This window comes from Homalodisca vitripennis, chromosome 6 (genome assembly GCF_021130785.1).
Source record: "Homalodisca vitripennis isolate AUS2020 chromosome 6, UT_GWSS_2.1, whole genome shotgun sequence".
Lineage (NCBI taxonomy): Eukaryota > Metazoa > Arthropoda > Insecta > Hemiptera > Cicadellidae > Homalodisca > Homalodisca vitripennis.
The window spans coordinates 35,714,132-35,740,222 of NC_060212.1; the positions used below are offsets into that span (position 1 = coordinate 35,714,132).

Below are 26,091 nucleotides of genomic sequence, written 5' to 3' on the forward strand. Positions count from 1 at the left end.
ATTTAAACCTCAAAATCTTAATTTTAAGTACTTGGATTAATGGAGCTCACTATCAACCCAATACTTGATCCATATAAAAATTACTACATCTACTTGATTGTTTATAATTAAATTTTAATCCATAATCATTGATTGATGAATACTAGTTCAACTACTGATAAGAATTCAATTAATTGATAACTGTGTTTTATTAAATACAATAATCTACTTTATCTTACTCCCAGAATCAAGTGGTTTGAATATGTATTGAGAGACATTGTGATGTTCAAGACCCTGCTGTGATGATTGTGCTGTGGTGATTTATCCAAGATTTACATCAGTGCAAAACCAGCTTTGTGAGGATGATAGCCGAGATTTTAAAGGACTATCTGATGAAACTGTTGATCCTGACGGGGGTCGGAGTGCTCGTCGGGTTCCCAGTAATGTACAGTCTACACAGAGACGATGTGCTGAGCTCATACACGGTCGATCTCTCATGCATCGGTTACGTCAGCAGTGATTTATCTGCAGAAATTGCCTCTTATCGAGAGACTGTAAGTAACATTTTTGCGTTAACATTGACGGGAACTTTTAAAAACACGACCTACCGGGAACTCGCCACCTTCGTTGACAAATTCGGTAACAGACCTGCCGGATCAGAAAATCTGGAGAATTCTATTGATTATGTTTTAAAATTGGCCAGAAATTACGGCCTTGATAATGTACATGGAGAAAACGTTTCGGTACCCCATTGGGTCAGGTTAGTTGAGAAACCTTTTAGCATTTATTTTATAATTAATTTTTTTAATAACGATTTAAATAATATATTTATTCTAACTTGTGCTTATTTGTATACATTCATTGTATAAATACGAAAATTTTGTTTCTCTTTTGTAGTTTTAAAAAGAATGATAAATTTGAATAACTACTGTTCCAGAGGCAACGAGTCATGCGTCCTCATCTCCCCACGTGTGCAGAACCTCACCATCACTGGCCTGGGGTACAGTGTTGGTACGAACGGGACGCATCTGGAGGCTGACGTACTTGTCGTCCAGTCCTTCACAGAGTTGCAGAACCGTGCTGATGAGGTACACATAGTGTCAACTAACTTGTGCTGAGAAAGAAGGAGTTCATGTTATATTTTCCAAATCCTTATCCTTCAGATTTCTACAGTAGTGTTCAAGGTTCTCCTTTTTACCTTTTCCCCTGTATATTCAATAGGAGAGAGCAGAGAGAGTACGGAACCAGTGCTCAAGCCCACGGCACGTGCAGGCACCAACATTGTTGTACAACATTGCCAACACCAGTTGTGTATGGCTAATAGGCTGCAAATACAGCAGTACCTGACGGAACTGTTGTAGGTTACAACTAATTGTACAACTGATCTTCCACGGCTAATAGCCCCAGTTTGGGTGTAAGGGGTTAGTTACCAAACTGTTGCTGACAGTTATGTTGTGAGAGTGTTTCCAGCTGTGAAATTTTTGAACAGGACAAAGTTCTTCTAAATAAAAAATCAAAGTCATAACTGTACTTAAACAGCAAGATAAGTTTAATAAGGGGCCATACCCATAAGTGCCTTATTGCCTGGATTTAGTTTTTTAGTTTTGTGTTAGTCATTGTTGCTAACTTATTACTATAATTATAAATTATTGTGCTCGCTTTTGTAATGGTTGATCCGTTGGAAATAAAAATTTTTAAAAAAAAATAAAATAAAGGTAAAATTACTGTAGTTTTTCAATTATACTCATTTATTACTGGTTAAGATTACATGGCAATTTGTCATACATTTTCACATTGAAAACACATCATTGTAAACTTCAATGTTGAGAGCAATGCAATCCTTTAGTTCGTCCAGATCTTTAAAAGAAGCAATACATTAAATAAATAAACAATCAATTAAAACAAATCAGTTAATTAACTAGAAACTAATTACAACACAGCTAAAAGAATTTTCTAAAGTCAACAATAATTTTTTAATTCATGATAAATCCCAAAAAACTCATCCACTTCATAAAATGGGTGTTCCAAAAGGAAAAAATTCTATTTGTTTTTTGAAAATACCAAATGGCAGTGATCTTAATCTATTTGGTAGTGCATTCCATAATTTTGACCCAAAAGATAATGTTGCTAATGAATATTGTTTGGAAGTCAGTTTTTTGGTTAAAACATTGTTTGCACCCCTTGTATTATATTGGTGGGTGTTTTGATATGTTAAATCGTTTGACGTAGCCATATAAAGCAACAGTTTATACACAACTAAACAAGGGACTGTCATAATATGAAGTTCTTGAAATTTTTGTTTACATGAATTCTTATAGCCAATACCAGAAATATAACAAACTCCTTTCTTTTTGCATTAATAACATTTTATTGATGTTCTTTTTAAATGTATTTCCTCATATTTCAATACCATAAACCAATTGAGAGTAAAAAAATGTATACTATACCATTTTAAGAGCTTTTACATTGCAGAATTCAGACAGTTTTCTAATCATAAATATTGCTTTAGATAACTTTAATCAAAGAGTAGTTATATGGTCATTCCAATTTAAATTTTTGTCGATAATCAATCCCGAGAAATTTTTTAGAATCATTGGTATTACTTAATTGTCAACTGCTATTTGAATTTCAAAGGAAGATTTTTTATTTGAAGTAAAATTTACAGATGTTGATTTATTTTCATTTACTGTTAAAAAGTTTTCATTAAAGTATTGCACTCTATTATTAATTTGTATATTTGCTATGATTTCTAAATCCTCCAAAGTTTTGTGTTTATATAGTATAGATGTGTCATCTGCATATCCAATTGTCTGGTTAGGATTACTTACATTTCCAATGTTATTAATACATATTAAAAATAGCAATGGACCAAGAACGGAACCCTGGGGCACACCCCACTTAATGTCTGCTCTTTAGATGTGACTTCATTTTTGATCATTTTTTATACTAACAAATTATTTCTGACAGACTAAGTACGATTTCAGTGAATCATGAGGTTTCCCTCTTATTCCATAGTTTTCTAATCTATCAAGCAAAATATTTATATTTACAAGTCAAAAGCTTTTTATAAATCCAGAAACACACCACAAATATAATCACCATTTATTATTCCTTTCATTATTTCATTAAGAAATTTGATTATGGTTGAAAAAGTGGATTTTCCCCTTGTGAATCCATGTTGATTTACAAAAAGTATGCGCTTAGCTTCTAAAAAATCAATTAACCTATTACAAATGGTTTTCTCAAAAACATTAGAAATAACAGTAAGAATGCAACTGGTCTATATTTAATAATTTCTGAGCAGTTTCCCTTGTTTTTAAAAATATGCAGAATTTTAGAAATTTTAAGACTATCTGTGAAGATTCCTGATTCAAAACTTGTATTAATTATAGATGACAGAGGTCCTGCTATAGTATTTGAAATATTCTTTAATAAATTAATACTTATGCAGTCCCAACCAACTGCAAAACTATTCCTCAAGTTCTTTATTATTTTAAGAATCTCTTTTTCAAAGGTTGGGTAAAGAAACATGCTGCTTTCAATTCTTTGAACCTTGAACGAGTAATTCAGGTTATTAAAAGTAATAGCCAATTTTATTGGTCAGGGATGCCTTTAAAATATTCATTAAACTGACTGACAATAACATTGGGATCAGTTGTCAAATTAACATTATTTCTTGGTGAAATGTTAGCTCTATTTTTTTGTATTTCTTCCTAAATCTCTGTTTATGATTTTCCATGTAGCAGTATTTAAGTTTTTTTAATTCAAAATTTTTATTTGTCATATATTCTTGTTTTGTTTTTCTTAGCAGACTTTAATATTTTTGCTTTTGCATTTTCAAAAGATTTTTAATTGCAAAATTATTATGATTTCAAACCCAAAGCGATTCGAGGAAAATTAAAATATTTTTTGTCTTAGTAATTTCTTTAGTTATCCAAGGAGTTTTGTCTTTAATCTGTTTCTTATTTTTTTTATTTTGTTTATTGGGCAACAAATATCAAGGTCATAATTTAATATTTCAACAAAACTAGAATATTGCTTATTGACATCACAACTTGATGTCACTATATCCCAGTTTTCTTTTTGAAGAAAATAATTTAGTATGCGTAAATTTTCTGCATTCAAAGACCTTGCTTTTGTTGGTATTCGCTTTTGTATCCCTGTCTAGACTTTTGAGGTGCACATTCACGTGTAAACCAAATTGTACTAGGTTAGTTTTGCTGTATTTAATTTCTATTGTAAACATTTTTATCGACAATAAATTTATTAATTCTGAGTACTATCTAAATAGGTTTGTATATAACTGAAGTCAGAAGTAAAAAAACAAAAACAATATTGCATCTAAGCGTTTTTATGTTACAAAATAATTGTCAAAATAGCACTAAAAGTTATGATTAAAGATTGTTCATTAATTTTAAAATTTAAGTTTACATAAAACATCAGCATTATAAAGCTACATTTAATGGGTGGATGAGTGGAGTAATCGGTTTCCTGCTTTATCACAGCTGTTTCCTGTTTCTTCATTCAATGCCAGCTGTTTGATCAAAAACAAACATTTCACTTATCACTACAGTAGTGATATATGTATTGCAGTATCTCGTTAACAAATAAATAGTGCAATAATATAACGCAAACACTGTATATTGTATTTCACTGTATCTACATTGTAACAGCGTTAAAGAAGGTTGAGATTTCGTTCGACTCCTCATGGTTTTTATTGTATTTTTATGTACAACAAAAATTAACGTTTTTTTTTACATAAAGTTTATGTATAGATGTGGTTTGTGCCATTTTTAGCCCTCTCCCAGATTAACTAATGCAACCATTGTACAGCGGGATAACACTTTCACACTTTTATAAAATGTTTACAATTAACAAAACAATGGTGTTTACATTTAACTTTTGGTGCATTGTTGTAAAGCTGATTAAATTCCCTATGATGAGGAATAATATAAACATTTTATAGGTTTAAGGTTAAATAAAATAATAGTTTGATAATATTTAAGTTTATTAGGATTGTTATAAAACTGTACAATATGAATTACACATAAGTTAAATTTACATTGTTGCTTACTGCAGAATATTTACTCATTTCCTGCGGCAGGCTATTCCAGATAGTTTTTTTTTTTTTTTTTTTTTTTTTTTTTTTTTTTTTTTTTTTTTTTTTTTCTTTTTTTTTTTTTTTTTGAGGTACTATAAAACATTTTGATATAGTTTTTTTATTGCAATTTTATCAAATCTCTTCGATAATTTGATGGAAATTGTTGGCTTTTTTATTGGAAATTTTTATTGTCAAAGAAATAATTTGTTTTTAGACAACAACAAATTTTATGTGGATTTGATCAAGAAACTGGTTAGTGACCATGATCAGTCTTGAATATTAGGAGTAAAAAAATTAAATGTTGAATGGAGATATTTTAAAAATCATATCTGGTTTTTCTTAAAAGTCAGACCGGTATGTCTCTGTTTTAGAGTTTCTGTAGCATTTACCCAAAATTAGAATTCAATCTTTTATTTACTTTTGGACTAAAGTTTTTATAGGGATTTAGTTTTGGCAGTTTTGGAAGTCATCAAAGAAAATGTAATTCAAATACTTGAAGGTAGCACATGGTTATTTTTAATAACCTATTTTAAGATACGCTTTAACAAAATCCCAGTTTTTAAATATTGAGTCACGTTTGGTGCTAGCTGGTGTTTAAGTAAAATAGACATGTTTATCGAAGGACATTTCCTTGAAAACCCACTTTTTTACTTTAATTATTTAGGAATATTATTTTATCAGCCACAATCCGAATTCAATTTTTGAGGCCATTACAATTGTGTATGCACGGGTGCATGATTGAATTAGGGTGTGTTTAATCAGAAGGAAAGACAGTAAAAATAATTATCTGATCAGGTTTAACCACAAAAAAATCCTGATTTCAGAAAAAGGAAAAGTTTGTCTTAAAGGAACAATAAGTTAGTTAATGATGATCTTGTTATCTTAATTTATTTCATGTAACCATAACCATGATTTTATATGCACACACAAAATGTAACATGCAAGCTAAACTTGTAAGTTAAACAAAAGTTTCTAGTGCTTGAAAATGTAAAAGTATAACCTTATCAAATTGAAAGAATTGAAAGATTATAATATTCCTTTCAAACAATTGTTCTATAGAACACAATGAGTTGTATGAATGGTAAATGGTTTAAAGAAACATAATTGAATTTGAATTGAAATTGAAAGGTTTATTGTTTATATTTGTATAGCTTGATTATTGTATTTAACTTTGTTTTAGCTATGGTTGACATTGTTAATTTTACTTGTGTGACAGTAAAATTAAATTGTATAAGACGTAATGTGTAATTAAATTATCTATACTAAATGAATTATTACAGCTTGGCTGGGGCACTCACTAAGATGAGGGATACTTCTTGGATAAAGTTATGTAATAAAGACAAAAAATAAAATAATGTCAAAATAAAATATATAAATAGTAATTTACTAGTTGCCTCTGTCATGCATTGCAAGTTTTGTAGTGTGGCTACATGTGTTTCAACATTACTTTGTGTCAAAACAGGTCAATATACTAGGGGCTTCATTGTTAAAAATTACACATGAACACAAAACAATAAAATAAAATAAAAACAGATAAGCTTATCATATCATGTTGGTAAGAAGGTTAACATTTGAGGAAGCAGCGGGAAGCTGACTGGACAAAACAGGTCCCATGCTTTGTCATTGATAAACAGATGATTTTCAGGTGGATTTAATATGTGTCGATCCAGCATATAGTGCATCAAGTAAATAATTGTAATTTTGTACAGTTAGACCTGTTATTCGTCACTATTATTAACTGTACTCTTTAAAAAAAAAATAGATTTTTTGGTTCACGCGGTGTGCAATTTGACCGAATGCCTTGCTTGCATTCCACAGCAGAACAGATTCTCAACTAAACTCATCCCTAAATGAGCTTTCGGACAGATTACAACGTGCTCAAAATTATCGTGCTCGTTTTATCTTCAACCTTAGACGATATAACCATATAACACCCTTCATCAATCAGTTACATCTGTTAAAGTTGAATTTACTGTGTCAGTTCCACATTCTTAGCATGTTACATTCTATTTTATATAATGATTATTCCCCTTCTTATTTGTCTGAACGTTTTTCTTTCATTTCTGAAACAAGCAATTGGAATACTCGACATGGAGCCTCTTTGTTGTCTATTCCTGTTCATAGATCTTCTATTTACAGTAAATCATTCACAGTCTCCGCTTGTCGACTCAGGAATAATCTCCCGGATCATATCAGAGGTATTCGTAGTTGAGAGCGGTTTCGGTGGGTGCTTAAGGACTATCTGTTTCGGGCCTCGTCGGGTTGACGATATCGTGGCATAGGGTATGGGACGATGGCTTTTGTATGAATGGTGATGGGTGAATGTCTGTTAATTTCTTTGTAAGTTCTATTTTATTTATTTATTTTTATTTTCATAAAGAACCTTCTTTTAATTTTATTATTTTATATAAATATAGATTATCATTTTTGAATGTAAAATGGTAATGTAGACTATATTGTGGCTCTTGTTTTACACTAATAGTACAGTTTATTTATTTATGGTTAGGTGTAAGAGAGGTGATTTTAAAGCAACGAGCCATAGTCCTAAGCAACTTTATAGTCCTAAGTAACTTTAAAGCAACTTAATAGTCCTAACCTTGCCAATTGAGTATGCTTTTTCGTTGTATTCAATAAAGACATTTTTCATTTCATTTCATCCCTCTCCCTTACTTCCACTACTTTTGTCTTTCACTTGCATCTACTTCCCCTACATCGGATTTTAATCTGAGTCGATATTACCTTTTATGGAGTTGTTTTTCACTCCAGCATCAACATCAAACCCTGCAGTGTTGCATATTGTAAAATTATGTGGTGGATAATATTTTCCAAAATATTTTGATTTTGATCTAATTATTAATGTACTTTAAAACATTTTATTAATTCAAATTATCTATATTTAGTTAGTTATTATTTTATAGTGGTCCAAAACTTGTTATTATGACTTTATTAATTTATAAACAGTTCTTAGTATAGAATTATAAGGAAGATGACAAATTGCAGTCCAAGGTGCAAGTTCTTGGTGGTACATTAGTGCGATATTAGATCTTAAACCTGTCCATGATTGATCTCTCAACTTATACAAATTTTCAAAGTTCTAAATTCTTGTATAGTTTATGTTTTAGTTTATAATAACTACTTTTATACAATGCTAAAAAAACATGAAAAAGATATGTCTGTTGCTTCATAAACTGCTGTAATAGACTAAAGAATTATTTTTGCTCAGTTCCAAGGTTATCTCTATGATATTTTACATGCACTTTTACAGTTACACTGATTGTGAAGGAAACTGGATTTTTCCGGACATTTGCCATTGTTCAATGCTACAAAAAAATTTGTAACAACATAGTGTTTCCTTCACAAAATCAAAATCCTGTTTCCTTTACAATCCTTTCATTGTCAAAAACAAATTTTAAGCAAAGGACACTGACTGTAATGGAAATAAATAATACAGTACACGAATTGGTATGAAACTAGACATAACTTACCTGTCCATCAGGTCTTATCTTCAGTGTGAAAAACATGTATATTTAATATTATTATTAATGTAGGAATATTTAGCATATTCTATTCACCATGGTTCTTGAAGTATTTTATTAGAAACCTATATATATATATATACATATATATATATATATATATATATATATATATATATATATATATATATATATATATGTATGTATGTATATTCAAGTTCACTGCCCAGGACCTCTCTAATTTAAAACTTATAATCCCCATGAAATTTTCAATACTGGATGTCGAGTACTTTAACATTAAAAGAAACTTTCTCATTTTGAAAATATTTTCCATTTAATAAAACTATTAATTTGCAGGCTAAAGGTAAGATCGTGGTGATCGCTGAAGACTGGTTGGGCAGCTATGGGAAGACAGTGGTGTATCGTAGTCGAGCGGCAGTAGAGGTTGCACGAGTGGGGGGTTGGCAGCCCTGATCCGCTCGGTGACACCATTCTCAATCTACTCCCCTCACACGGGCATGATGAGCTACAGTGACAATGTCACCAAGATACCGGCGGCTGCACTGACTGTGGAGGATGCTCAGATGCTTCTCCGCATGAGTAAAAGAGGTCAGTTTGTTGGTTATTGGCATAGTTCAACCAGATCAGATGCTTGTAGTAAAAGTCCATGTTTCTTGATTTTACTACAAGGGCATTTTATAAAAATAATAAAATATTCTAGGATTTAGTTATACATTTTTGTATAGTATTATTTTGATGAAAGTCTATGTTTTTTATTCAAATAAATATTATTTTTAATTTGTAAAAACAGTTTTCTTTTTTGGGTGGGGACTATTCCAATAAAATTCAGCACAAAAAATTCCAAAATACACAAATTTTATTTAATTTCAGATAATTTATAGCTTGTTGCTTTTTATTATGCATATTATTATATTTTTATCTACAAGGTAGGAGTACGCTAGACTACATTTCGTGTAACAAGCTTTGCTGAAGTTACATGCAAATTTCAAGTTTATAGCTCAATTAGTTCTTATGATATTCTGGGTGATGATTCTTTGGAAATGCTCAGCCAAATCACATGGAGAGACATGCACCATCATTGAACTCTATCTTGTATACATAGAAAAAAACCAAAACAACTGAGTATTGAAGGACCCGATAGAATGTATCAAAAGTCCTACCAACCAATTCACTGACCGTGAATTTCAATGATGAATCGGTTGGTGTTTCTAATACAGTAAAGTTTTTAGGATAATACATTGACGAAAATATTAATTGGAAACATCATATTGAAAAATTAGAAAATAAGCTGAACTCTGCGTGTTTTGCCTTAAAAGTTTTACAAAATATTGTGAGTTTTCAAGTGACGATGACAGTGTATTATGGTTATTTTTTTCCTCACATGAAATACAGTATATTGGCATGGGGTTCTTCCTTCAAAGCAATTTATATTTTTAAATTACAAAAAAGAGCTTTGAGAATCATAACAAAATTGAATTTTAGATCATCCTGTAGGTCTATATTTAAACAGCTTAATTTATTGACCATTCCGTCACTTTATATATATGAGGTCTTAATGTATACCCATAAAAACTTACTTAATAATATCACCACAAAAGATCATGATTATAATACAAGACAGAGAGACAGACTTACATGCCCAATCCACAGAACTAAATTATTTGAAATGTCCCCTTATTACAAAGGACTCAAATTTTACAATAAAATTCCAATATCTTTATCCTCTTTGCCTCCAGAAAAATTCTCTATAAAATTAAAACATATTTTAATAGAGAAAGAACATTATTCAGAAACTGATTTTCTAAATGATGCAACCTTCATTAATTAAATTACCCCCAAACATATGAAAACATTTCGATGTATATATATATATATATATATATATATATATATATATATATTAATTCCACTGTATTTATTTTATCACTAATTATTTTTAAATGTGTTTTATGTTTTGTAAATTATTTTATTTTAGTGTAATAATAGCTACATCTATCTTTATTTAATTTTAATATGAATTATAACCTGTACCTGTACCGTTAGAATTTAATGTTTTATATACTTACTGGATCACTGTTTGTGCGATTGATATTGATTATTTATCAATGAATTGTTAATTATGTTTATAACTTTTTTAAATTAGGATTAGTATATTTTAAACTATATTGACGAGTTACCTGTTCATTGTAGATCTTATCTACTACAATTATGTAACGTTATGTGACAATAAATTTCTGATTCTGATTCTGTTTCACTGAATGTCATACGATTGTTCTGTTTGTTGACAAATCTGTTTGTTTTCGATTTTCTTGTTATTATCATGATTAACCGTGAAACCAATGTAAGATAATGTTCACAAACGCTCAACCGAATTCCATGGAAGGACATGTACCATCATCGAGCTCGATGTTGCATATACAGAAATTAAACTTAATGCAAAATTTCCAGTTTATAGGTCAGTTTGTGTCGTAAGAATGTGCGGACAGACAGAGAATTTTTGCCAGCCCACCTGGGTGATAGATAGGCTTTGCTAACGCTCAGACAATAAAACAAAATGGAGCATAATTATGAAACATTTCTTTCCTCTGGCAATGAATTATAATTTTTTCTTCATGTCTATAACGATATTACTTTACATGAACACATCATAAATTAGCAATGACAGTACAAATATCAAATCTATTATGCAGTAAAATTCGCCATTATGTTTTGATCCAAAAAGTGATAAACTTTACTATCACAGAGCTAGAAAGAAATGTTCATTTTTGTTTCAATTTTGTACAAATAAAACTACAATCCTTAACAAAAAAACATTCTGTTTAAGTAATATGTATCCTTCACTGTTTAAAAACTTATTTAGAACTTTTAATTTTCAAATTAAACCAAATTTTCAACAAGGATGAGAACAGACTACAGACACAATAACGAAACAAAACAAAATATACCATGTCATGTTTCCTCTCCCTACCTTACCATAAGACAATTTTAATTGTTTGTTTGTATGAAAAGTAGGTTTTAAATAACAATGTTAGTTATCAAGGAGATACACGTTGCAAATGTGGTGGTCAACAGTTGTTGGGTTTAGTATACTGCATTGGTGAAAGGAATACAACCACAAAATGATCACAGTTCATAATGTAGTAAAAACTTTGTCCCTTTACTTTGTTCTCTCAGGGCAAGAAGCTAAGAAATTGCACCAAGTTCTAAAAAGACCTTTGCACTGTTTCCCAGAGTGACAGGATATTGTGGTTGGGTAAGGTTGAGGGTAGGGGTCGCCCCCTATCAAGATCCATGATGAAGGACTTTGGCCATTAATCTGTCATGTCTCCTTGGAAGAAGGGGAGGCCAGCTCTGTACCAGCCTCTCCAGTGAAAGCAGGCGGGAGGTGGCACACCCTTATGCCTAGACTAGTAACAGCATTTAACACCTAGGGAGCCCCACCGACACCAGCAGTCATCTCTTGCTGTAGACTAGACCTATATAGATCTACCCTTGCACCCCAATGTCTTGACATTTGTGATCAGTGATGTGCCACTCCTGGACATCCATAAGATTGCCCAGATTTAAATAGCACATCGATTTTTGTTATACCTAGTGTGCGTTCAACTGAAAGGTATAAATCTACCGGAAGTGAACTCGCCACAAAATTCCCTTTACTTACCAGACATTAATTACAGTTTGCTATTTGTACACCAACAAATAGTTCTGAAAAGAGGGTTAAGACATTGTTTGGATTCCCATGAATTTTAAAATACATTTCCAAACAAATTTACTGTATTATCTTTCTTAAAAGTTCATTTTTATATGGATAAAGATTATGACACTTGTAATCATTTAATGGACTACATTATCTGTCAGCTTAATAAAACTCGCTAAATTCTTTTTAACTCCAGTAGTTGCAATTGACAGTTATGTACTCGTGACAGACCAATTATAGTGATGAACCATTGATTTACTATGTTGACACTATTTTATTTGTCTGTTAAATGCTGTAGAAGACTTTTGAAACTGTTCAAGCTTGTCTTAGATGGAATACATCTATTCTTTCTGGTTCTTTTGTTTTTTGCACAAATAAATTTTATGTCAGTCAAAGTGTGTAACACAGATTTTATTTGTTATAACTAAAGCAGTAGTATCATCCACAATGTTACATATTGGTAATATGTTGTATATTTTATATAGTACATATCTATATTGATATGAATGTGGCAGTGTACCAGTATTGTAATGGCACACAGCTCCACGTAAGATAGATAGAAGAAGATGGTTGGAAGAATACATTGTGTTGTGAACATGTGCCATATTTTTTAAATCCTAATTAATAAGTAATAATTAAAATATCACCTAAGTGATATTAAACATGGTGTCAGGTGTGAATACTGTAAAAGTAGTGTCGTGAAGTAATAATCGCGATAACCTTGTTTTTAAGTAATGTTAATAGATTGAAATTATAACCTAAAAATGGATTTTAAACAACCTCGAGGGTTAGTGATTGATGAAAACGTAGCAAACAATTGGGCTCTGTTTAAACAAAAGTTTGTAAATTTCCTCCTTGCATCAGGCAATGATGGAAAAGAAGACAAGGTTAAAGTAGCAATGCTTTTACATTGCATAGGGGATGAAGGTATGGAAATTTATAATACATTTAAACAAGACGAAGCAGATACTTTCAAAAAAGTGATCAAACTCTATGATGCATACTTCAATCCTAAGAAGAATGTTGTGTACTGTAGGTATAAATTTTTTAGTAGAATACAACAAGAAAATGAACTTATAGATCATTACGTTACGTCATTGAAAGCTCTAGCCAAACCTTGCGATTTTAAAGAAGACGAAGACAGTCTAATAAGAGATAGGGTAGTGGTTGGTATTAGCGACAAACAGTTACAGGAAGCTCTACTTAGAGAAAGCGATTTAACTTTGTTTGGAGCGAGAAACTTTGGCGTTGAATCAGTGTCGAGCTGCTGAACTGAGTAGGCAGCAAGCACAGGTGATTCAAGGCAAGGTAGGCCTAGGTACTGCAGATAGCGTAGGCTTGCATGCAATCAAGAAGAAAGGTTATATAAGACCTAAGTATTTCACTAATGATAGGCCTAAAAACAATAATTTTAGTCCAAACCAAAAACTAAGCGACCAATCAAGAGGTCAAGGAGCTCGTCAAGATTTTAATAAAGGACAAACGTATAAGTGTCTAAAATGTGGAACTGAGCATACTAGGGCTAATTGTCCTGCGTATGGAAAAACTTGTAGGAAATGTGGACTTAAGAACCATTATGCCATTGGTTGTTATGGAGCAAATAAAAATAAACCAAAACTTAAGAAAACCGTTCATGAAGCTACGATGGAGCGAGAAGACATGGAAGATATTTTCATAGGCGCCTTATTCCAAGAAGATGTATCCAGGGAGGTCCAGTTCAAAGAAGAGGTGTCCAGGGAGGTCCAGTCCAAAGCTGAGGTGTCCAGGGAGGTCCAGTCCAAAGCAGATGTGTCCAGAGAGGTAAACAGTCTTGAGAAGAAAGTGGAAGTGTTGTCGTGGATGCAAAATGTGAAAATAAATGATCAAAATGTGAGTTTTAAGCTTGATAGTGGTGCGCAGTGCAATGTGTTACCATTACATGTGTTGAATCAGTTGAAGTTACCTAAGGTAAGACTTGAGCCTAATAATAGTAGAATTCTAAGCTATGACAATCAAGAGTTAAGTTGTTTAGGAAATATTGTTCTTGACTCGGAGATTGATGGTAAAAAATACAGGATAAAATATGTAGTAGTAAAAACCGAAAGTGTCCCAATACTTGGTTTAATTGCTTGCGTAAAGTTGAATTTTGATTAAAAGAGTTAATAATTTGCAAGTAGGTCTAGCTTCAGATACTAAAGAAAGTTTTGTAAATAAACATAAAAATGTCTTTACTGGAGTAGGAAAGTTCCCTAAAAAATTGACTCTAGAGTTAAAAGAAAATTCTAAATCTGTAATAAATTCTGTTAGAAGAATTCCTGAATCAGTCAAACCTAAACTAAAAGAGGTCCTTGATAGGCTAAAAGAAAAGAAAATAATTGAACCTGTAGACTATCCGACTGATTGGGTTAATAACATTGTAATAGTAGAGAAACCAGATAAATCCTTACGTATATGTTTGGATCCTGCTCAGCTTAATGATTGTGTAAAATTGGATCCTTATCCAATTCCCTCTGCAGATGAGTTAGAACTATTGTTGAGAGGAAAGTCTTGTTTTACTGTACTTGATATGAAAGATGGGTTTCATCAAATTGAATTAGATCATGAAAGTAGCTTGTTAACAACTTTCATAACTCCTTTTGGTAAATATAAGTACAACAAACTACCTTTTGGGTTAAGAGTAAGTCCGGAAATCTTTCAAAAATATAATGTACAAATGTTTGGTGATATTCCTAATGTAGGAATTTATTTTGATGACTTCATAATTGCAACTGAATCAGAAAAAGAACATAATGAAGTTTTAAAACATGTAATGGAAAGAGCGTTAAAAAATAATGTTAAGTTCAATGCTAAAAAATTACAGTATAAAGTAAGCAGTGTCAAATATCTTGGTATGATATTTTCTAAAGAAGGCGTAACTCCAGAGCCTGAACGTGTCTAAAGTATTGTTGCGTTAGAAGAGCCGGAAAGTAAAAAAGAATTGCAAAGTGTGTTAGGTGTAACTAACTACTTATCTAAGTTTGTACATAACATGAGTCAGTTAACTGAGCCCTTAAGGCAATTGCTAAAAAAAGATGTTGATTTTTTGTGGACTAAAGATCATTCAGAAGCGTTCAAAAAACTTAAGTCTAAGATTGCTGAGGCAACATCGCTTAAAATCTTTGATCCTAAGAAAGAGTGTGAAATTTTTGTTGATTCATCTAATTTTGGGTTTGGAGCATGTCTCCTTCAACAAGGGTATCCGATAGCATTTGCTTCTAAAGCGTTAACCGATATAGAAATAAGGTATCCCATAATAGATAAGGAGATGGCAGCTATGTGTTTTGCCCTGTCAAAGTATTATAAATTTATTTATGGTCAAAAGGTTACTGTATATACTGATCATAAGCCTTTGGTTTCAATTGTTTCAAAAAACATGCATAAGGTTTCTAATAGGTTACAAAAGTTTAAACTTAATCTACTTAAGTATAATATTGAAGTTAAATACTTACCTGGAAAATCTAATATTTTAGCAGATTTATTGTCTAGAAAAGTTTCATGTAAAATGAATGAAAATAATGAAAGTTATTTGAATAGTGAACTTGAAAAATCTGTTATGGTTCATAGCCTAAAAAATCAGTTAAGTATGTCTGAAAGTAAAAAACTAGAATTTAAAAGTGCTACTGAGAATGATAGTGTTTTGAAAGGTATTGTTAAATACATACATGAAGGATGGCCTTCATATAAAAGTTTGAGTAATGAAATGAAAACTTATCATAAAGTTAAAGATGAAATATCATATGAAGATGGTTTGTTATTTTTTCGCAACAAAATCATCGTTCCTTCTGTTTTGCGACAAAGTATGCTAAATTTAGTACATGAATCTCACCTTGGTGTAGTTAAATGTAAAGCCAGAGCAAGGCAAATTCTGTATTGGCCTAACATAAATGGAGACATTGAAAACCTAGTTTTGAGCTGTCAGATATGTGAAAAATATAGGTTTGCAAACGTAAAAGAACCATTAATGTCTCACGAAACGGCTAGTAGGCCGTGGCAATTTGTATATAGTGACATACTAGAGTATGGTGGTCAAAATTATTTGGTAGTTACTGATGCTTATTCTAACTGGGTAGAATTGAGAAAATTGTATGATAAGTCAGCCAAAAGTGTTATTAGAGTTTTGAAAAATATTTTTTCTCAGTTTGGTGTGCCAGAACGCTTTGTTTCAGACAATGTTCCCTATATTCTCAAGTGTTCAAATCTTTTGCCAATGAGTACAATTTCATGACTGTGACAAGTAGTCCATTTTATCCTAGAAGTAACGGTAGATCAGAAAAAGCTGTTGCAATATGCAAAAATCTTTTGAGACGGGCCAAGGATAGTGGTAAGGATATTGAGTTGTTACTTTTAGATTACAGAAATACTGCTCTTAATAATGTGAATGTCAGTCCTGCACAATTGTTTTTGAATAGAGTGTTAAAGTCAAAATTGCCTGTAAATACTAATGACCTCAAGCCTAAAATAGTTAATGTCAACAGAAGTAGCCTAAATGAAAAATCGAAAAAATATTATGACAGAACATCAAAGTCACTTGGTAGTTTTGAGAAAGGTGATAATGTTTTGATTCAAAAAGGTAAAGAGTGGATAGGTGGTAAAGTAATTGAAAAGTTAAGCTTTCCCTCACGAAGCTATGTAGTTGAAGATAAATATGGGCAAGTGTATCGTAGAAATAGAATAATGTTGAGAAAATGTTATTATGAAGTTGGTAAAAATAATTATTATGATTTAATTGTAGAAAATGATGTGGGTAGGCCAAATGATAACAATATAGAAAATGTTGTTGAAAGACCTAATGTTGTTCCTGATAGGCCAGTGCAAAACCAAACAACTAGATGTGGTCGGGCTATCAGAAAGCCTGCTCATTTGAATGACTTTGTTTAGAGATAACTTTTGTTTGAAAGTTTTTGGTAACATCCATTTTCATAATTATATTAACTTTAATCTGTTTGTGTTGTTTTATCATTAAAAAAAAAGAAAAAAAAGGAGGATGTTACATATTGGTAATATGTTGTATATTTTATATAGTACATATCTATATTGATATGAATGTGGCAGTGTACCAGTATTGTAATGGCACACAGCTCCACGTAAGATAGATTTAAGAAGATGGTTGGAAGAATACATTGTGTTGTGAACATGTGCCGTATTATTTAAATCCTAATTAATAAGTAATAATTAAAATATCACCTAAGTGATATTAAACACACAAAAAGAGTTAATTTTGAATAGTGATGGTTTGCTATATATATAATAAAAAGAATAGGACCCAAAATGGAACTCTGTGGAACACCATATTTTACTTTCTTCCAGCAAGAAAAGTATTTTACACCATTTTAAACTAATAAATGTTCTATGATATCTGTTGATGAAATATGATTGAATTAATCGTAACGTATTCCTTCTATTCCTACATTTCATTAATAACAGCTCACATGGTTTACACAGTCATATTGATGAAAATATTGTAAGAACTACTATTTTTTACTTGGGATGGGTGAGGAGTGAGTTCCAAATTATACTCTCACTATAAGCCAAATATAATATTTTGGATCATCAAATGCTCTGTCTCAGATACTATGTATTGAGGAGAAAATAAAAAAAGTGTTATTGAAATAAATAAGTTTACTAGTTTAATTCATCTGTTGGTGTGTTGCTTACAGGTGATCCACTGAGAATCTCTCTTTACATGGAGGCTCAGACATTAGCCAACACAACCTCTCGTAACACAGTGGCCGAACTGCAAGGCACAACCCACCCAGAGAAGGTATCTCTATGATTGTGTAGAAGTAAAACTAGAATAACACTAGAATAATGAAAAATTAAACTTATGAGTGTTTAAAGATAAAAATACATTTATCTCTTTGACCTGCACACTGGTGTCTGGTGACACCTAACCCCACATTCTGGTCTAAGAGGCTATTGCTAAAAACGTGTGGTTATACTAAATCTCTATTTTAGTATATGTTGAGTTCTATATATTTGTGGTCAACAGACAAGTGTTGTTGTCTCTCCTTTTGTGAGAATTTTTCAAGACATACTCGAATACCATGTGGATGTGATTCATTATTTGATTATAATTGAGAATAATTTTGAGTTTCTGACTAATAAAATCTGTGTTGATAAGGTGGTGGTAGTATCTGCCTTCTGGACAGTTGCGATGTGGGTCAGGGAGCTATGGATGACAAAGTTGGAGCTTTTATATCTTGGGGCACTCTGGCACTTCTGAAGAGTTTGGGATTAATAAAGAATCTATGTTGTTACAAGGTGGTGGTGGTATCCAGCCATCTGGACAGTTGGGATGTGGGCAAGGCAGCTATGGATGACGGAGGTGGAGCTTTCATATCCTGGGGCGCTCTGGCACTTCTCAAGAGTTCGGGATTAATAAAGAATCTATGTTGACAAGGTGGTGGTGTATCCGGCCATCTGGACAGTTGGGATGTGGGCCAGGGAGCTATGGATGACGGAGGTGGAGCTTTCATATCCTGGGGCGCTCTGGCACTGCTCAAGAGTTTGGGACTAATAAAGAATCTTTGTTGACAAGGTGGTGGTGGTATCAGGCCACCTGGACAGTTGGGATGTGGGCCAGGGAGCTATGGATGACGGAGGTGGTGCTTTTATATCCTGGGGCGCTCTGGCACTGCTAAAGAGTTTGGGATTGAAACCTCGTCGCACCATCAGGTCTGTGTTGTGAATAGTGACTGTTTCATTAAATGTATCATGCTAAAACGTTATGTAATTTTATAGTTACATTTTGTCATCAATTTTTTTAATTGGTTAATTCCACGAATAAAAATGTATTTAAATGTAACTCGCTACTGTTAGAGAAATTTTTATGGAATTACATGACAATTGGTTGAATACTTTTTAAGACTTAAGTAATAGTCATTGGACACTTTACGATCATTGGTGTGAAGACCTTAAGTCAGAAAGCTTAGTAATCAACACTATGATGTAACAGTAATGCCTTTTCTAAAGTTCATATTATTTTTTCAGTAATTTGGGAGAGTTCAGTTTTGTTGAAGAATGAAACAGTTCCTTGTAAATTTGTATGGTTTAAAGGAAAGTTTGTTGGTTTAGTTTTGAGGATTTGAATTAGTTTGAAATCAGGTACATTGTGTTCAGTCAGTTCCTGAAAGACACATTTAGATTCAAATGTGTTATTTGGCAAAAAAATTGTTCACAGGATTATATTAATTATTCACAAATTATATTAATACAGCATTCATTAATAATGTTAAAATAAACTAAAATAGTGAACATTGAATTATTATCTAATCTCTGATTATTTAAAAAGTCCATAATACATTAGTACAGTATGACCTCATTTATCTGAATAAACCAGAAATACAAGGAAAACACAATAAATTAAACATAAAGGAATTTATTTGTTACAAATACAACAGTAAAGAGAGCTAACTTATTATTTAATTCTATACGGATTAACAATAGATTAAACAAATCAAATTAAATATTGTCAACTGTTTTCTACAGAATAAATGATATCTGTATAAAGAGGTTGCCAATGTATTCCCAATACAGCAGAGAGGATTTCAATTACTGTCTCAACACCAGCCATGTCAATCTTTAACTCAAAATTGGCATCAGGGCATTTTAAAGCTTGATATTGTTGTAAGTTATGTGTTTCTGTAAAAAGAAAGGTTGCTAACATGGAATAGTCAATTTTCAGTGTTTCGTCAAAGATAGGAAATAATGTTAAGATTTTGGAAAATATGAGAATTTATTTTCTTAAATATATATTAAAGGAAAAGTCAGCAAGTTATTGAGCTGGAAGAAGTTTCTGCAGGAGGCGCTGGGCAAAAGATCTCAGATTATTCTTATTGCCTTCTTCTGCAGTTTAAAAATGTGCATATTTCTCAAATCAAGAATTACTGGATCCCCATAGCATAAGACATATGGGGAAATCCATAATATGCTGCAAGCGAATCTTTGTATTCAACTTGTCTATTTAAAACAGCAAAGTGTGTAGAGCCAACCATAATTGCTAGTATAGTTGTTTAAGCTATAATAAATAAAATGTTTTTTGCTCTGTAGCCGCTATGGGTAGAACTATCATGGCCATTTTGATGTCAGGACGTTTTCCCTTCATTGGTTATCCAGCTCTGCTTGTGAGATACTACTGTCACTCCTTTTCTTTTACAATAGCAGTTTAAAATGTGTGACGTAATTGAAAATCCCGTGAGTTCTGAAGTGAGGTTGGGATTATGGTTTTTGTTGGCTAAGCACGATAAACAAATTGAGATTTATCGCCAACTCTGTGAAGTTTATGGGAACTATGTAATTACTGAAAGTGGAGTGCGTCAGTGGTGCATTAGATTTTTAAATAGATGAACTAATATGCATGACGACGAACGAAGTGAGCGGCCAAGCATTGTGACCAATGAAATCGTCTCTAAAGTCGATGAGAATATTAAAGAAGACCGTTGATAGAACATGACATATCCATAAATTCTGTGATGTATTGTGAAAACTTACAAAAGTTAAGAAGAGCAATACAAGCGCAGAGGAAAGTTAAGTTCGAAAATGTATTTTTTTCATGACAACACCCAACCACACGTCAAATCAGACTCGAGAAGTCCTAAAAGTGGGAGGTATTCCACATCTGCCTTACAGTCCGAACCTTGCACCCAGCAACTACTACCTGTTTCCAGCAATGAAGACCTGGCTTGCGAGGTGCAGCGATTTGATGTCAACGTGAACTGCGGGAGGGTGCAACTACCTGGTTGAAGTGTCAGGCAGCAGAATTTTATAATGCTGAAATTTCCTTATAAAATTTTTTCTTGTGCTTTGTTTTTTGCTTATATCAAAACGTAATCTACTTTCTGGATGCCCTTGTAAAACAAAATTGTTGATTACAAAAAGTGTAAACATACCTAAGTTATATGCATTCAAAAACTCTTTTTTATTTTTCTGAAGTCCCTAAATAACAGAAATGTGAATTCGAAAAATTTTTAATGGCTGTTGTTCTTGAATGAAATGGCGTACCAAGCTCCCAAATGAATGGCAGCAAGATATTTATCAAGATCAATTTTTTACCAAGTTTGAACTTGTTTCAGCATCTTTTCACCAGTTCTTGGTGATTGAAAAATTTTCATGAGGTTATATGTACTCTATAAAAACTGTTTTGAGATACAAAAAGTTGTTTACTGCAAAAAGGTTTAGGAAATGTTATAAGCATTCCAGAACTCTATTTTTTCTATAGGTTAATAAATAATAAAGTTGTGAATTTAAAAATAATTTAAATGACCACCATATTTGTAAGAAATGCATAACGAGCTGGCCAAAGAACTAAGTTAAAGTATTTATTCTTAAGTGGTTTGTTTATATCTATATAAAATCTACTTAAAAATTCATAACTTAGAAAAGTCTTAAAATTTTCAAAATTGCCACTGTAAACAAAACTTATTACCCCAAAAAAGTAATATTACCCCTAGACATGTTGTTTAGGGCGGTGCTGTGGACGGCAGAAGAAGTCGGACTCATTGGAGCTGAAGCGTACAAGATTGCGCACGCCAATGAGACCGACAACTTTATAGCGATGATGGAGTCAGATGAGGGAACATTCACGCCTTTCGGCCTGGAGTACATGGGCTCTGACGAGGGAGGATGTATCATCAAAGAGATACTCAAGTAAGTAGAACATCGGAAGCAATCAGAGTCATCTGTCAATTGATCATTAGGGAAAGGCAAGTACCTTGTAGTGTTACTTTGGAGAAAGAACCAGGGTCGAAACACCACGGTCGTTTCCAATATTTTGTGGATAATGTCGTAACTAAGTTAATATTCTAATAGAATATTATTTTTTTTAGTACTGTATTCAATACAGCTATTGTAAAATTGACTGATAAAAAAAAACATTTAAAAATAAGTCTAATAATAAAAATATGTTTAATTTTTGTTCTATTTAAAGCTTTAAACAATTTATCATACACAAATTTTATTTTATTTTTTAAATTAAAGAAATTTGTTAACGTTATTACAACATTTTAAAACCGTATGATAAAAATGGGTTTACGACAATGTTTTATAAAATTATTTAAGTAAACAATTTGCACTGTTTTACCATTGTTTAGCTGGTGAAACTTGTAACATTTTGTCAGTGTGGAAAATATTGAAAATAAGATTTATAATTTTTACGATTCCTTAACCTTTTGTCTCAAGTTTTTGAAACCTGAAGAAGAGGATTGATTCAAATTCTTGAAAATGTTTTCTATTTTTGTAATAAACAACGATGTGTAATGTCCAAAATCATTTGATCCTTTTGGATTATTTGTGGTTAGTAATGAAATTTATAAAAGTTATTGTTGTGTAGAAATCATAATAGAGGCAGGTGGTGCTTTAGGTCTCCTGCTTGTGGGCGTGGATATCATCTTCAGAATTTTTGACTATAAATAAACTCTCTTGAAGTAAATATTGATAGAGAGTACTCCTCATTTCCTGGGAAAAAACATTAATGTTGTTGTATGTTGTTTAAAAGTTCGTAAATAGTAATCTTTTTAATAAATTGTCTGAGTTTTGAAATAATATTTTGCTAGTAGTTAGTATTTCTTAGATTTACGTTCGTGGATCGCCACATGTGTATTTACACGCGAGTTACCAATCGCTAAAACATGTTTATTGTTGTAGGTACTTTTGTATGATAATCTGTAAATATCCTAATTAAGAAATAATTCTAGTTTTGTTAATATTTTTCTTGCAGTTCTGTATATATGACACGCATCGCCCCCAGGTCTTCTTCATATACTTGCAGGCTGCAGCTGATCAGCAGTATACCGATCGCTAAAACATGTACTTTGTGTATAAAAAAGCGTAGATAGATTACCAAATTAACTAATTGTAATTCTTTGTCAATAATATTTTTCTTTTGGTTTTAATTTCTCTTGATTTTGCCAATCAAAATTGTATTGATTTTTTACTAGTATTAAAATGCTATGTATTAAAATTGCTTGGGCTACTGAACATTATAAACACAGTAGGTTAAGATTATTGTTGTAAAAAAGGTTTCTTCAATCTATGCATATATTTCCTAGTTTAACTAACAAAATATGCCTCAAAATATTATTTTATAAAGATGTTGCTTTTTATACATTACTTTTGTAATGGTTGTCAAAAAAGTCACAGATTTTTTTATTTAAAGGTCACTCAATACTAGACACTCTTGTAATAGTCAAATTTTGATAATACTTTGAGTATTCAGAAAATGCAAGACAAGTTTTGTACACCTTCTGGAACTATCTGGAGCCATGTCTTTAAATAAAAAAACTCCAATATACTGCACATACAGGTCTATCATTATATTAACTTTGACTGATATACTTGTAACTTAGTCCAAGTAAATATCAGCTTTTGAAACTTACTATTGGATTTTGATCTGTATTTGTGACCATATTTTGGCACTTACTTTATTTATAAATAAAACTAACTTTTTAAAACCATCAATTTTATTGGTATTAGGATATGGTAAATATTTTTTGCATGGGATGGTAAGGGAATTTCTTCAAGCTACTTTACTAGATAACCTGATTTCAGCTGTTTAATGTTGTGCAGATGAAACATTTTTCTAAACCATTTTCAGGCAGATGGAGCTGATAAATGCCACACAGTTCAAGAACATTTCTGATGTGGGCTCAGACATAACCGTGTGGGTGAATGAGGTTCCTCTACTGAGCAACCTGAACAACAACTGAGAAACTGACTGTATAATATTGTGCAGATTAAACATCTTTGTTAACCATTTTCAGGCAGATGGAGCCGATAAATGCCACACAGTTCAAGAACAGTTCTGATGTGGGCTCAGACATAACAGTGTGGGCGAATGAGGTTCCTCTACTGAGCAACCTGAACAACAACTGAGAAACTGACTGTATAATGTTGTGCAGATTAAACATCTTTGTTGACCATTTTCAGGCTTATGGAGCCGATAAATGCCACACAGTTCAAGAACAGTTCTGATGTGGGCTCAGACATAACAGTGTGGGTGAATGAGGTTCCTCTACTGAGCAACCAGAACGACAACTGAGAAACTGACTGTATAATATTGTGCAGATTAAACATCTTTGTTGACCATTTTCAGGCTTATGGAGCCGATAAATGCCACACAGTTCAAGAACAGTTCTGATGTGGGCTCAGACATAACAGTGTGGGCGAATGAGGTTCCTCTACTGAGCAACCAGAACGACAACTGAGAAACTGACTGTATAATATTGTGCAGATTAAACATCTTTGTTGACCATTTTCAGGCTTATGGAGCCGATAAATGCCACACAGTTCAAGAACAGTTCTGATGTGGGCTCAGACATAACCGTGTGGGTGAATGAGGTTCCTCTACTGAGCAACCAGAACGACAACTGAGAAACTGACTGTATAATATTGTGCAGATTAAACATCTTTGTTGACCATTTTCAGGCTTATGGAGCCGATAAATGCCACACAGTTCAAGAACAGTTCTGATGTGGGCTCAGACATAACAGTGTGGGCGAATGAGGTTCCTCTACTGAGCAACCAGAACGACAACTGAGAAACTGACTGTATAATATTGTGCAGATTAAACATCTTTGTTGACCATTTTCAGGCTTATGGAGCCGATAAATGCCACACAGTTCAAGAACAGTTCTGATGTGGGCTCAGACATAACCGTGTGGGTGAATGAGGTTCCTCTACTGAGCAACCAGAACGACAACTGAGAAACTGACTGTATAATATTGTGCAGATTAAACATCTTTGTTGACCATTTTCAGGCTTATGGAGCCGATAAATGCCACACAGTTCAAGAACAGTTCTGATGTGGGCTCAGACATAACAGTGTGGACGAATGAGGTTCCTCTACTGAGCAACCTGAACAACAACTGAGAAACTGGACTGTATAATATTGTGCAGATTAAATATCTTTGTTGACCATTTTCAGGCTTATGGAGCCGATAAATGCCACACAGTTCAAGAACAGTTCTGATGTGGGCTCAGACATAACAGTGTGGGCGAATGAGGTTCCTCTACTGAGCAACCAGAACGACAACTGAGAAACTGACTGTATAATATTGTGCAGATTAAACATCTTTGTTGACCATTTTCAGGCTTATGGAGCCGATAAATGCCACACAGTTCAAGAACAGTTCTGATGTGGGCTCAGACATAACCGTGTGGGTGAATGAGGTTCCTCTACTGAGCAACCAGAACGACAACTGAGAAACTGACTGTATAATATTGTGCAGATTAAACATCTTTGTTGACCATTTTCAGGCTTATGGAGCCGATAAATGCCACACAGTTCAAGAACAGTTCTGATGTGGGCTCAGACATAACAGTGTGGACGAATGAGGTTCCTCTACTGAGCAACCTGAACAACAACTGAGAAACTGACTGTATAATATTGTGCAGATTAAATATCTTTGTTGACCATTTTCAGGCTTATGGAGCCGATAAATGCCACACAGTTCAAGAACAGTTCTGATGTGGGCTCAGACATAACAGTGTGGGCGAATGAGGTTCCTCTACTGAGCAACCTGAACGACAACGGCCGGTACTTCTGGTTCCACCACTCCAATGGCGACACGATGACTGTGTTGAGTCCTGACGATCTTGACAAGAATACAGCATTGTGGGCAGCCACTGCCTACATTCTGGCAGATATCAGCGTTGACTTGCCCAAACCTGCAGGAACCAAGACATGACATGCCAAAGAAGATCTATATACCTGTATTAGTCCGTGTTGATAGTATTCTTTGTTATGAATCTATTTTTGTACATAGAGATTTTGAAATATTTAATTAAAGTGTTTTATCTTACTA

General features: G+C 32.6%; 1 protein-coding gene across 1 annotated transcript; it reads left to right on the top strand.

Moving 5' to 3' along the window:
• Positions 1 to 260: 260 nt before the first annotated feature.
• LOC124364279 (carboxypeptidase Q-like) lies at positions 261 to 26,091 on the top strand. Its single transcript, XM_046819625.1, is given in 8 exon segments — positions 261 to 739; positions 917 to 1,067; positions 8,914 to 9,013; positions 9,016 to 9,165; positions 17,950 to 18,053; positions 18,831 to 18,967; positions 21,755 to 21,937; positions 25,710 to 26,091. Coding segments are annotated over 8 exon segments (1,488 nt in total). The 5' UTR covers positions 261 to 341; the 3' UTR covers positions 25,975 to 26,091.